The sequence below is a fragment of the Lissotriton vulgaris genome, chromosome 2_1, assembly GCF_964263255.1.
Source record: "Lissotriton vulgaris chromosome 2_1, aLisVul1.2, whole genome shotgun sequence".
Lineage (NCBI taxonomy): Eukaryota > Metazoa > Chordata > Amphibia > Caudata > Salamandridae > Lissotriton > Lissotriton vulgaris.
Window position 1 is genome coordinate 1848396569 of NC_141687.1, and position 12406 is coordinate 1848408974.

The following is a 12406-nucleotide window of genomic DNA, read 5'->3' on the forward strand; positions in this document are numbered from 1 at the left end:
TGATCTGGAACAAAATACTTTGCCTTCCGTACACATATCGTGCTCCATCTATGCCCCGCCCCTCGGCGCTCGCCCTGTCGGGCGGTGGCCCCTCCCACTTCTTAAAGCGGACACCCAATCTTGTGACGCGTAGCCTGCCTCGATGACTGACAGCTCAGAAAGTCCCGGCGGCAAAGAGTTAACGTGCACATGGCGGCGCGGAGTGGGTGTGCCTTCGCCATCCTCCCCCGTCACTGGGTCGGTGCAGACCGTCCCGTGCTCAGGCTGAGAGCAGCATCCTTCCAAGGAGCTGCCATGTGGCCAGTCTCCAGCTTGGACCAAGACAGCGCGACCCGCTGCTAGAGGACCGGGAGTCTGGGAGCTCCATGCGCCGGAGATTGGAGGAAAGGGCTTCCTTGGCACCTGGGGGCACCGGCACCCCGCACTGAGCGCCCTCAGCACCTTCCGTGGACCGCAGCGCATTCTAGCCAGGGGACCAGCTCGAAAAGGCGACTCCGATCACGGACACCACCACCAAGGTAAGAACCCCCCCCCCCCCCCCCACCCCTGCGGCACCCTGGTGCTTACGCCTGTGCAGAACCGCTGGACTGCTGAGAGTGCCCAGGCTACCCCATGATGGGGGTTAGTGTCATCTGGGAATAGCCCTCAACTCCGCACGTTGTCTTCAATCGCACTCTTTTCATAATATAAAGAAAACTCACAGTGGCGCGAGGATAAAAGCTCCACTCACACTGAAATACCGGGATCCGCCCGCCAGCCTACACGGGCCGGGGCTTCCATTCTGTATAATTACAAGCAAAGCTGCTTAATACCCTGATCCCTTTACGATAAGCTCGTTTCTATGGCGGAAGGTCCCCTCTGCGCTCTGCGTGTCAGTCTGATCTTCCCAACTACTAATCTGCGCTAAGGACATTACCAAGGATGAACTGAGAGATGCTTAAATTGCTTCCTTTTTCGATTTAAAGCGCATGTTTTAACTACGAGACTGAGCGCGCGCAGGGGTGGGGAGTGTGCTCAGCACGGGCGGCACTGCTTGACCCGGACATCTTCGTCTCTGCGGGGTTAAGAGGTTCTGGCAGCCAGTCTCAGGCAGATTAAGGCTAAAGACAGCGGGTTTATTAAAAGAGTACTTCGTGTTAGCCTCTTACTGGCATCCAAAGTGGAGCAGTCAGCCTGCCGAGGTGTTCATTTGCCAGGCTCCCGCCGGACTCGGGGCTTTCCTCCTCTTTAAACACCGGAGTTTCATAACCTCCTGGCTTTAAATGCTAGAGAAGAAATCACGGCACTTTGGAACAACAGAGCTCTGGTACTAAAAGGTAGACAACAAAAGAAGAAAGTGACATGATTAACATATATCGATAATAAAGGTTTTTAAGTGCAATGAAGATGCCGCTTTCTATGAGCTGTTGTAATGAGGAAGACGGGTCTGCGCGTGAAGAGTGATAGCAAACAAACATTATTCAAATAACGGTCACTTTTATTATTTCAATTCTCTGGTTCTGGATGGACAGTGTTTTCTCTTGGCGTTACAAATTAGAGGGTAGCGCATGAAACAGGTATTAAAACATGGTAAACAATAGAAACCAAAAAATACAAAATATAAGTATTGCGGGAAGTGTAAAAAATGTTTTCAAGTCTCTGTTCCGAGCTAAATATTTCACATTGGCTGTTCTGCAAGATTTGTTGAAAAACGAGATTTAATTCTTGCAGGAAAACTGGTCTACCCAATGTCCCACAATACATCATTTTGCAACAGTTGATGCACAGGAGATGCGAGCTGCGCGCAGTCAACATTAAATCATTACATATTCTGATATTTTACTCCTCACAAGTGATACTGTGAACTGTGGGTTCCATACGGATTCTTGGAGCTACGAAGGAGGCCACTTCCCCAGGCAGGATTTTCGCAAAAAACGTAGATTTGGCGAGATAATCCACTTCAGAGGGTTTATTAATAACCTGATGCGTTTCACAATATATAAAAACAATACATATCTCGGAGCTAAAGGGACTCCTGGGTCGGCTGAAATGGCATTAAACTGGTCGTATCAGGTATGGACACCACGCCCCCTGTTAGCCGAGCACCGTGGTCAGTTCTGCTCGGAGTGTACTATAATAAACTACTGGCATTTGACTTTGCATTATTTACCAATTATGATACATTGATTGCCTAACGATGAAGTGCAGATCAAATATTATGTGTATACTCTCGGCAAGCCTCGCCGACGTCAGAGCGTCCGTACCTATGGCGCCCCGTGCACAAACAATGTACAGACACAACCTTTGTAAGTTGGGGTTTGGGGAGCTGGACAGGCCGTCCATTCCCCACGGGCCTGAGACTGCTGCGGCCCAAGGTAGCAGGGGTGGCATCCGTGTACTCTGGGTTCCTTATTTCGGACACACAGAATCTAAATTAGGGTCGCACACACCCCGTTGTTGTTGCAACCTCCCAAGTGTGCCACCCAAACACATGGCGCATTGTTGCCTATTTCGTGCGCTCTCAAAGATGGTCTTTCATGTTGGCAGCAATGAAAACAATAAAGTGCGGATTCGTTTGCTTTAACCCGAGACACCGATTGAGGATAAATATGGCAGTGGGCGGTATACTCCAATATGTGCCGCATCACATGCTTTCCCTCAGGCGGGGGCGCCGATGCTGCCTGTCACTTTCCCTGGTTGCTGGACAGACGTGTGCTTTTGAAGGTCCCTGTCGCCAACTATTTGCGTCCATTAAATCTCATCAAGTCTACTTTGGGACGAAATCTCCTCAACGGTTTATGTAAAACGTTTTGATAAATACCAACATTTAAAAGTATACAGATTTATTTATCGCAAACAACATTACATATACTTCTAGTTTTCAACTCCAAAGATGCTCAGTTATCAGCTAATGCCCAACACTAGTAACCTGTCCCTTTTAGTTTCCAAGCATAGGCAGGGATGCGCCCACCTTCGGTGTGCACCGTCTCAGCCAAGGCGCCCAGAATCTAAAACCAGGGCCACACACCTCACACTGCAGCTGCGCCATTCAAGCCTAGCGCCAACCATCTGACGATAGCTCCACACACCAACCCTGAAGATTCACTGTAACAGCCGAGGGACCCAGATTCATATGGCGTAGTACCAAGAATCTGAAGGTGGGTCCACACACCCTACATTGGGGGTTCACCAGAACAGCTGGGAAACCCCGAATATAAAACCAGGGTCTGACAGCCAAAACTGATGATGCACCATCTTAAGTGTAGCATTAAGAATTTGAAAGTGGTTTCACACACCCAGCATTGCAGATTCACAATAAGAGCTGGGGCATTCAGAGTTAAACACTAGGGCCACACACCCAACACTGAAAGTGCATCACACAATTTAAAGAGCAGCGCAACAATCTGAAGCTGGCTTCACACACCCAGCTCTGAAGGCTCACTGTAACACTGCAGGAATCCAGAAACCATCAGCAAGGTCAAACACCCAACACTTAAGGTACACCACTCAAAGTGTGTGTAGCACCAAGAATCTGAATATGGGTTAGCATACCGAATACTGAAGGTCCACCATATCAGCCGATGGATCCCGTCTAACATTAGGGGAACACGCCCAGCACTGATGGTGAACTACTCTGAGTACACCACCTGAAATCAGAAGCCAGCATCACTCAACCAAGACTGAGATTTTATCACATCAGCGGAGACACCCAGAATCTAACACTAAGGTCACAAAACCAACCTTGAGTTCATGCCATTTGAAATATATCACAGAGAATTTGAAGCTTGGCTCATGTGCACAACATTGTTGGCGGCCTTTGAAATGAGGCTCCCTGGACCTATAGTGGGGATCTCACAGTGGATGGTATATAATCTTAACTGGGGCACCTGTTGTGTAGGAGAGAGGTCAAATAACAGTATTGGATGAGAACATGTCATAAGAGGTACCCGAAAAGTATTGGGTGTTTTACTAAGTGAGGATGCACCATCTCAAGTGAGGCAGTTTAGGAATGGAATTGGGGACCCACACCTCACATTCATAGAAGCATTCTTAAGTTCTGCATCAAGACTTAATAAAGGTATATTCCAGCCAGTGCTGGTGACGTGATCTCAGTCCTGGCTTTCGAATTTTCCATCATATATGAAACACATGGATCTAAAATGAGGGGTATTACACACTCAACTCTGGGGCTGCATCTTATTAAGTATAGGGCACAGATTATGGAGCTGGTCTCTAATGCCCAACGATGGATACATGGTCTCGACTGGGCCTACTGTGCAGGATGTGTTATCACTAGTGCGGCATCTAGAATTTGAAAATGTGGCTCTCATACATGAAAGGAAAACATACTATTTGAGGGTTGCAACCAGGACTGGCACATGAGGGCACCCACTATCTGCCAAGGTGGCATTTTCAGATCTGGAATGTGGGGGCTGAAGCTCAGTAATAGGTGCAGGGGCGGTGTCTCATGTACTGTGTCTTTTAGCAGTTTTGATAAATGACTAGGCAAGCAGCGTTACCTTCCTTTAAGGTTGACATCACCAATGTATTTTTTCACTTTCTGCTTCCCCAAATCATAATGTATGTTGATGCTTTGTCAATACTCTTGAAAGTATGTAACACAAGGCTGGTCGTGTAGGGCGAGGAAGTGTGCGCACTGGTCCCCACAGTAACAACCATACTGTCAATACTCTTGAAAGTATGTAACACAAGGCTGGTCGTGTAGGGCGAGGAAGTGTGCGCACTGGTCCCTACAGTAACAACAATACTGTCAACCACTTATTTTGACTGATAGACCTAGAACAGTCCTCCTTACTTTGAGGCACATCACTTTTTTTTTTATAGATGACTGTGGTGCAGATCTGGCCCCCCTGTATTGCCGGGGGGGGGGGAGACAGGACACCATGCTTCCATTCCTAAGCTTTCTATTTGCAAATCATTGTTTCCCTGGTCCTACCCATTTGAAGGTTAACTCCTCTGACTTTATGTTTTTGGTATCGCAGTACACCCTCGTGAGTTAAATATAAGAAATGCCTGATGAATGTTCCATATTTTGGTAAGCTTTTCTAAGTAGATAAAATGAGCAGCTAGTAGGTCGACAGTTGAGGCACCAAGTGCGAAGTAGTCCTATAAACTGCATGAAAAGAAGCTGTTGTGGTGATGCTTTGTATTGCATGGTTTAATGAGTTCCACGACTTGTGATGCGTCGGGCTTACTTCTGTCCTTTCTCTGTGTTTCTTTCCGCAGGCTTTGCTGCCATGGAGGCCATCGCCCCTCAGCTGGGTGCTGGCAGGGAGGGGGCAGCAGGAGGAGGCCCGCCGTCCCCTGCCTCCAAGCAGGAGCTGCATCCGTACTCCAACAACCTGAAGCCCAATCAGGTGGGCGAGACCTCTCTGTACGGGGTTCCCATTGTCTCCCTTGTCATCGATGGGCAAGAGAGACTGTGCCTGGCCCAGATCTCCAACACTCTGCTCAAGAACTACAGCTACAACGAGATCCACAACCGGCGCGTGGCCCTCGGCATCACGTGCGTGCAGTGCACCCCGGTGCAGCTGGAGATCCTGCGGCGCGCGGGGGCCATGCCCATCTCCTCCCGCCGTTGCGGCATGATCACCAAGCGCGAGGCCGAGCGCCTCTGCAAGTCCTTCCTGGGGGAGCACCGCCCGCCCAAGCTGCCGGAGAACTTTGCCTTCGACGTGGTGCACGAGTGCGCGTGGGGCTCGCGCGGCAGCTTCATCCCCGCGCGCTACAACAGCTCGCGGGCCAAGTGCATCAAGTGCGCCTACTGCAGCCTCTACTTCTCGCCCAACAAGTTCATCTTCCACTCGCACCGCACACCTGAGGCCAAGTACACCCAGCCCGACGCGGCCAACTTCAACAGCTGGCGGCGGCACCTGCGGCTGAGCGAGCGCACGGCCACGGAGGAGCTCAGCCACTCGTGGGAGGACGTCAAGGCCATGTTCAACGGGGGCACGCGCAAGCGTACCTTCTCCCTGCACTCCGGGGGCGGCGGGAGCGGCTCCAAGGGAGGCGGGCACGCGCACCACCACCACACACACCACCCGCACCACGTGCCTGCACAGCCGCACCACCCGACACATGGCCTCCACCCGCCCCCCGCCTCAGCAGACCTGCCACCCCCCAAGGCCCTGCGCTGCTCCTCCGCAGACGACGAAAGGCCATCCCCGGGCTCGGCCCCCGCGCCCTCTTCCTCGGCCGGCCTGAGACCGTACCCCGTCATCCCAGTGCCCAGCAAGGGTGGCTTTGGTGTGCTGCAGAAGATCCCTCCACCCTTATTCCCACACCCCTACGGCTTCCCGGCCTTCAGTCTCTGCCCCAAGAAGGATGAAGGGAATGGACTGGGCGACCCAGGCAAGGCGAGCGGGGGCGGTGGAGGTGGAGCGGGGTTACCCGGCATGTTCTGGCCGACAGCCACCACCAAAGACGCCCTCTACCCGCCCTTCCCCATGTTCTGGCCGGCGGCCGCGGGGGCGCTCCCGTACCCCATGAAGAGCTCGGTGGGACGGCTCCCCGAAGTGGTGCCGCCCGCGGGCGGGGATGAGACCAGCGGGCGCAACACCCCCAATGAAGCGGGGGAAGGGGATTCCCGGCCCGAGGAGGAGCCACCGCGGTCCGGAGACGAGGAGGGCAGCACGGGGCCCCCGCCGCCTCCCGCCCTCACCCCGCGCAGCAGACTCAGCTACATCTCCGCCTTCAGGCCCGTGGTGAAGGACGCGGACAGCATGGCCAAACTCTACGGGGGCCGGGAGCTGCCGGCCCTGTACGGGGCCCGTGGAGGATATCTATCCCCAGACCCCCTCCTCAGCGAGGGCGAGAGCCTCCGCTCGGCCTCCCCCGACCTGCGCTCCGCCTCCCCCAGCACAGACCTGCGCTCCGCCTCCCCTGGCACCGACGTCGATGTGGAGTCCAACCGCTTCCCCGACGAGGAGGACGAGGACGAGCCTGAGGAGGAAGACAAGTTAGGACGCAGGGAGCCGCAGCCAAGCACCGAGGAGGACGAGGAGGCCCCAGTCCTGGAAGAGACGGTGCACAGCCCTGTGAGAGGCAGCCCAGGATACCAGGTGAGAGGACAGAGAGGGGTCAGTGAGGGGCCTGGGCTCGCTGAAAAGTACTGCACGTGGGCAGAACAAATGTAATGTCTGATAAGGACAAGTGTGAACTTTGTCAGATAGCATATGCATCCTCTAATACAATGAAAGGTTTAAAACACTGATCTAATTTTGGATGTGGTCAATTATAATCTCATGCCTAAAAATCTTTATACATTTGCATTGTCTTAAAATATCTAAACAACTAAAGAACTGTCATTTATAAAGCACAACAAGCGCTAAGGAATCACAGCTACAATACATTGGATTGAATGCAGGACGTACACAAACAGCAATACATGATCTACCATTTCAGAACAGCTCGAATAAAACCGACATCGCACCATCTAAATGTATAAAAAAAAAGAGCAAACAGGAAAACAGAAACAAACTTTCTTTGAGTGGAAACTGAGCAGGCATGTGTGCTGTCATCACCACCCTGTCTGTAATGTACAAGCTAAAACACGCTGGGAACGCCTGGGCACATGAACTGTGAGTCAATGCTAGTCCTGAGTGTATTGTAGCTACAATAAGTTCCTATCACTATGACGCAGTTAAGAAAGTAAATAATATCTACTGAATCAATGGTTCTGCTGCAAACCAGTGTTCAATGTTCTAAATTAAAACAGCATATGGACCACATTGTCCCGGCAGTGGAGACACACATCACGTTCGCCAAAGGTGCCCCAACTGCATCTATCTGCCCATCACTCATGTAGTGTCCTTGCTGGCTTGACCCCTCCATCGGCAGTGGAAAGAAACTAGCGTCACTGCTGTGCTCCGGATTTGTATTTTGTCTCAGAGAACCGTACAACGTTTCTGTGACTGCGTTTTAAATGTTATGTTGTGATGCCCACTTTCTCTTGAGCTAATTTCTACTTATGTATCACCTCAAGAAGATCTTTCAAAACTAGCGAGTTACAGAACATTTGTTTATGCAAACCCCATTGTTCACTTGAAGGGTGTTCACTAGAAGGGTTCACTAGAAGTGTTCACTAGAAGTGTTCACTAGAAGGGTGTTCACTGTTCTATTGAAATGACAACTCTGCATTCATTCACTTCATCCTTGCCCATTAAAATGATCACAGCCCTTAAATAAAGGCAGCAAACATCACAAGTTAATAGGACTATCCCCTTGTGTGTTTCTTCAAACAATGGAGCGGATGAATATGTTAAACGATATTGTAGTGTTATGATATAGAGCTGATCAGTAACGCCAGTTTCTGGCCTTGATCTGAATTATAAATCACATGGTCCAGTCCCAGGCACTTGTCTTTTGTGGGATGGGTTCAAACGAAAGTCCCGAACAAGCATTTACACAACGCATTCTGAGAACCCGGGCCAAAAGCATATGTTTATGCGGTCCCAGGGGGCACTGGAAAAAGGGCAGCCCGAGACCAGCTGTGCAAATAATATGTACCATCACAAGTGAGGCAGGGGCCACACCTCATGAAAAATGGTAGAGGACTATTACAGTTAAGGTAGATCCAGGAGGTATGCAATATTTCCAGGATATCAAGATAAAGGCCATTTAAAGAATGAATGGAGATAGGGGTCGTATACTCGGTCAAAAGGGACCCTCTGTAGACCAACGCTGGATACACGTACTTTACTGTAAACAGGGCCAAGCACCAACAGGGGTCGCTGCATCTGGGGTGGTCACCGAAAGCGCACAAAGTCAGTAGTACTGGGGTAGTGGCTGCAACTTGCAGGCTGCAAGTTGTCAATCCCTTTGTGTTGGTTGTGTCTCCGTTGCGCTCTCTCATATGTGTTGCCCTGAGTAGCCACCGAGGTTTGCCTCATTTCAGACTGCTCCGTGTGGTCAGTGCATGCTCAACGCCGCACAGGAGATAATAAGCCAAGGACAGAACAAACAACAAATAGCTTTGCCTTTAAAAGTACCATCAATCGATATCTTTGCCACAAACCGCTGGTGGGTGACTTTCTTTGTCTTCTGTCCCTAAAGCTGTGCTCCAGCACCTCTTTATGCAGGTCAAGACAACTGCCTGTAAGACGTACATCACAGGACTTGTGGCCAAGGCCGACCCGATGGTCTGTTAAAAAACATTTTAAAGAGGGCCTGAGCAGTGAGGGTGGACCGAACCCAGATTTATAAATGATTGTACGAGTTTGAAAAAAGCACATTTAAACTGAAGAGTTGGACAAAGATTGGGCGGAAGCCTGTTTCACGTGACAGGTTATCCGCCAAATAGGTATTGGGATTTTGGCACACGCCACCAGCCTCATGAAATAAACGTTGATTCCGTCCAATTAAAACCCTGGGCCACTTGGGGATGAAATGTCTTCGTATCCCCAAAAACGAGAAGCTTTAGCGATATATCGAGCCTTCTGGAGGGCTTTTTCATTTTTTGTGTTACCTCTGCAGTCTTCGGGGGTATTGATGTATCCCTTCTAAGCAGCACTGTGGATGATAACATTTTACCATTGTCTATAACGATGAAGTAATAATCTGCCTTATGACATCATACCTTCCTGCGGTTATATTACGCAACTGGTCGAATGCTTTGCATTATACAGAACTGTTTTGGTGTTGGCGTGACTCTTTCCTGCCCCTTAAGTGTCCCAATGCACCAACAAACTACTATCTACGGTGGCTGTTTGTTTTCTAGTGTTATAATGATAAACGAGGGAGGTGTGTGTGTGTGCGTGTGGTGCTTATGCCTTCGGGTGGGCAGTTATAACCACGAGGCCACCATCTTGACATTAATTTACCTATATTGGAGTCCTGGTGGATTAACGTAGTACCAATTCACTTTAATGGCGCTATAGGTATTTCAAGCACAAGTTAAAAAAAAAGCCAAATGAAAAGACACGTGCGAAGGGGAGCAGCCGATATGCAATATTAAATACGAATATTGACTGCCTTGTTTAAAATCAACTCAAGAGCAATTAAATGAATTTTTAGTTTATTTGCTAGTTTTCCAAAACACATAAAAAAACTGTAATAACATCAGCAGTTTCACGAATAGACCGAATTAATTATTGCTTTCTGCTTTAACACGACGTAAAACATTTTACAGCAAAAACTGATGCTATTCTGCCAAACATTCCAATCTTCTGTTTATGGGACCCTCTAGAAAAGCGCTTAAAGCAAAACATGACAGTCGAGTAAGTAATACGTAGATTTATAAAAAATCTGGTCTGCTGCTCCTAAAATTGTCAGACTTTATCAGCGGACAACAGAGCTATTACGAATAGCCAAATAAAAGGCACGAAAAAATATAAAGTACATCATCCCTGGGAATCTCTTGGGAAACGGAGTAAAAGGTCGGCCATACAATACCCAATCTAAACCGGGCCAAGGGACTGGGTTTATAAGGATTCAGTACCCTGCTAAGAAGCAGCTCGATTGCCAACAACGTTTTAAGCATAAAACAGGCTCACACTTACATTTTTGTTAGTGGGCTAGAATGTCTAACACATTATTATCGATCTCGGAACGTTTCATTAGCCAACGCTTGTCTGGAAAACAGTAATATTCTGACTGAATCAGCTTTATTCTTGGCTCTGTGATATATCTCAATAGTTTCTTTCTATTTTTGGAACTTCTAAGTATTTCCCGGCTCAGACTTGAGGCTGTGTGTGTCCATACTGGCACCAGGCTGGTTAATGCCATTCCTCGTTTCCACGTGCCCCTGCTACTTTCTGGAGAGGCGCTGCACTTCCTAACAACAGTTTCCTCCTAAGTGCATGAACAATGCCAGTTGGCTGTTTGGCCAGCAGGCGGTGACACACTGCAGGGGCCGCCGATACTCCCAAGTACACAGCGCCGATACCTGGGGTACACCCCAGCCTTCCTATAAGGCATATTTTGTTGTTTTTATGTCGCAAGTTCGCAAACCCCCTAAAACCACTGCTACTTTCCCACAAAACCCAACAGAACAACACTACAAAATCAGATGACGACATGAAAACTCCCTGTTCTCTATGCCCAGGCTCGCACAGCTCCTCCTGTGGGCTTTCCCACTCGAGCTTGGTGTGCTCATGTATGAGGCCTAGCTCGCACACTCTGCTGGCGTTTTAAATCAGACTTACTCCCCACCGCTCAAGACAAGCCTGGAATTGTGAGGGGAGCTCAGGACGTGGCTGTTCCAACCCGCAAACAGGGCAGATGTCTTGACAGGGTGGAAAGAAGAAGCCCTATCATGCAACATTACGAGATCGTGTCCATACGTAGTGACCATTGGATAACTCGCGTCTATACATTTAATTACAGGAAGGGGAGAGAATGTGGCCTTATGGCCAACCTGCCTAATTTAAAATTGGAGAACCAGGTTCAAGTCCCAGCGTCGCCTCCATATCCTGTGATTCTGGGACAATCACCTCATCTCCCCATGCATTTTTAAAAAGTGACCTTGGGTAATGTAACTGGTGATCGCGTAAAGCGCTTTAATACCTTCGTGTAGAGTCCGCGATTTATAAAAACTGCAAAAAAATAAAAATGAAAGCGGCCGGTCATGCTGCCATGGCATCTGTGCACAAACAACACTAGCACAAGAGAAAGCGTGAAAACTCCCGCCCAGTGCAAGCACATGGCTCATCTGGATGTTCGTATTAAGTGGTATTCTTTCGAAAAGTGATGATCGATGCACAGCATCGCGCAACGCCTAAGATCCCGCGGGCTGTCAGGGGCTGCGCCGATGCAGTGCAGCAGGCAAGACGAGTCACTTAACCAAGAGACAAAACACCTCAGTTAGGCACGTCTGGACTCGCTTGCCTCGCTCACTTTCATGCGATAAACACCCTGGTGCATTAAAGGCTCAAACACGTAAATAAAGGGGCATGTTTGTTTTTATGTACAGTATTTAAACGACTTAGGCAAAGGGTCCACACGTTTGCTTAAGGGATGTTTACGCCACCGTTTTAAGTAGGCACGCAGATTTCCCGTTTGCTTTCCTGTCTCGTTTAAAAATAATTCCTTTATATTTCTGCTAAGTTGTATTGATTTATAGTTCTCTTGTACATATGGATACTTAACCCCGCCCTTGCCTACTTTGGGGACAAAGTTATGTCTGTCCTGATTCGGGGTCGCGTGCAAAGGTTTCGCTTATAAACCGAATACAAATCTCTTCCTCGTTTATTTATTATTTTACATTGGGATACGCACACTTGCAAGTGTGCCTTATCCCAATGTAAAACAATAAAATAGGGACTCTTATCTGGGACTTCTCAATCGCATGTCTTCTTTTTTCCGGATTGAACAGTGGGCATTTTCCGGGTTTATGGTCTTCTCGGCAACATTAACACATTAACAGCAATTGCAGCCGCATTTCCTGCTCTTATTTCAAAGTTGTGGG

At 49.0% G+C, this 12406-nt stretch overlaps 1 protein-coding gene across 1 annotated transcript in view; it reads left to right on the forward strand.

The window, feature by feature from the left end:
* Positions 1 to 299: 299 nt before the first annotated feature.
* Positions 300 to 12406, forward strand: part of SKOR1 (SKI family transcriptional corepressor 1) — a 40220-nt gene continuing 28113 nt past the window's right edge. Inside the window, exons 1-2 of the mRNA XM_086958960.1 lie at positions 300 to 518; positions 5227 to 7061. Coding sequence (XP_086815086.1) covers positions 5238 to 7061 — 1824 coding nt within the window. The 5' untranslated portion in view covers positions 300 to 518; positions 5227 to 5237. The remainder of the gene's footprint in view (positions 519 to 5226; positions 7062 to 12406) is intronic.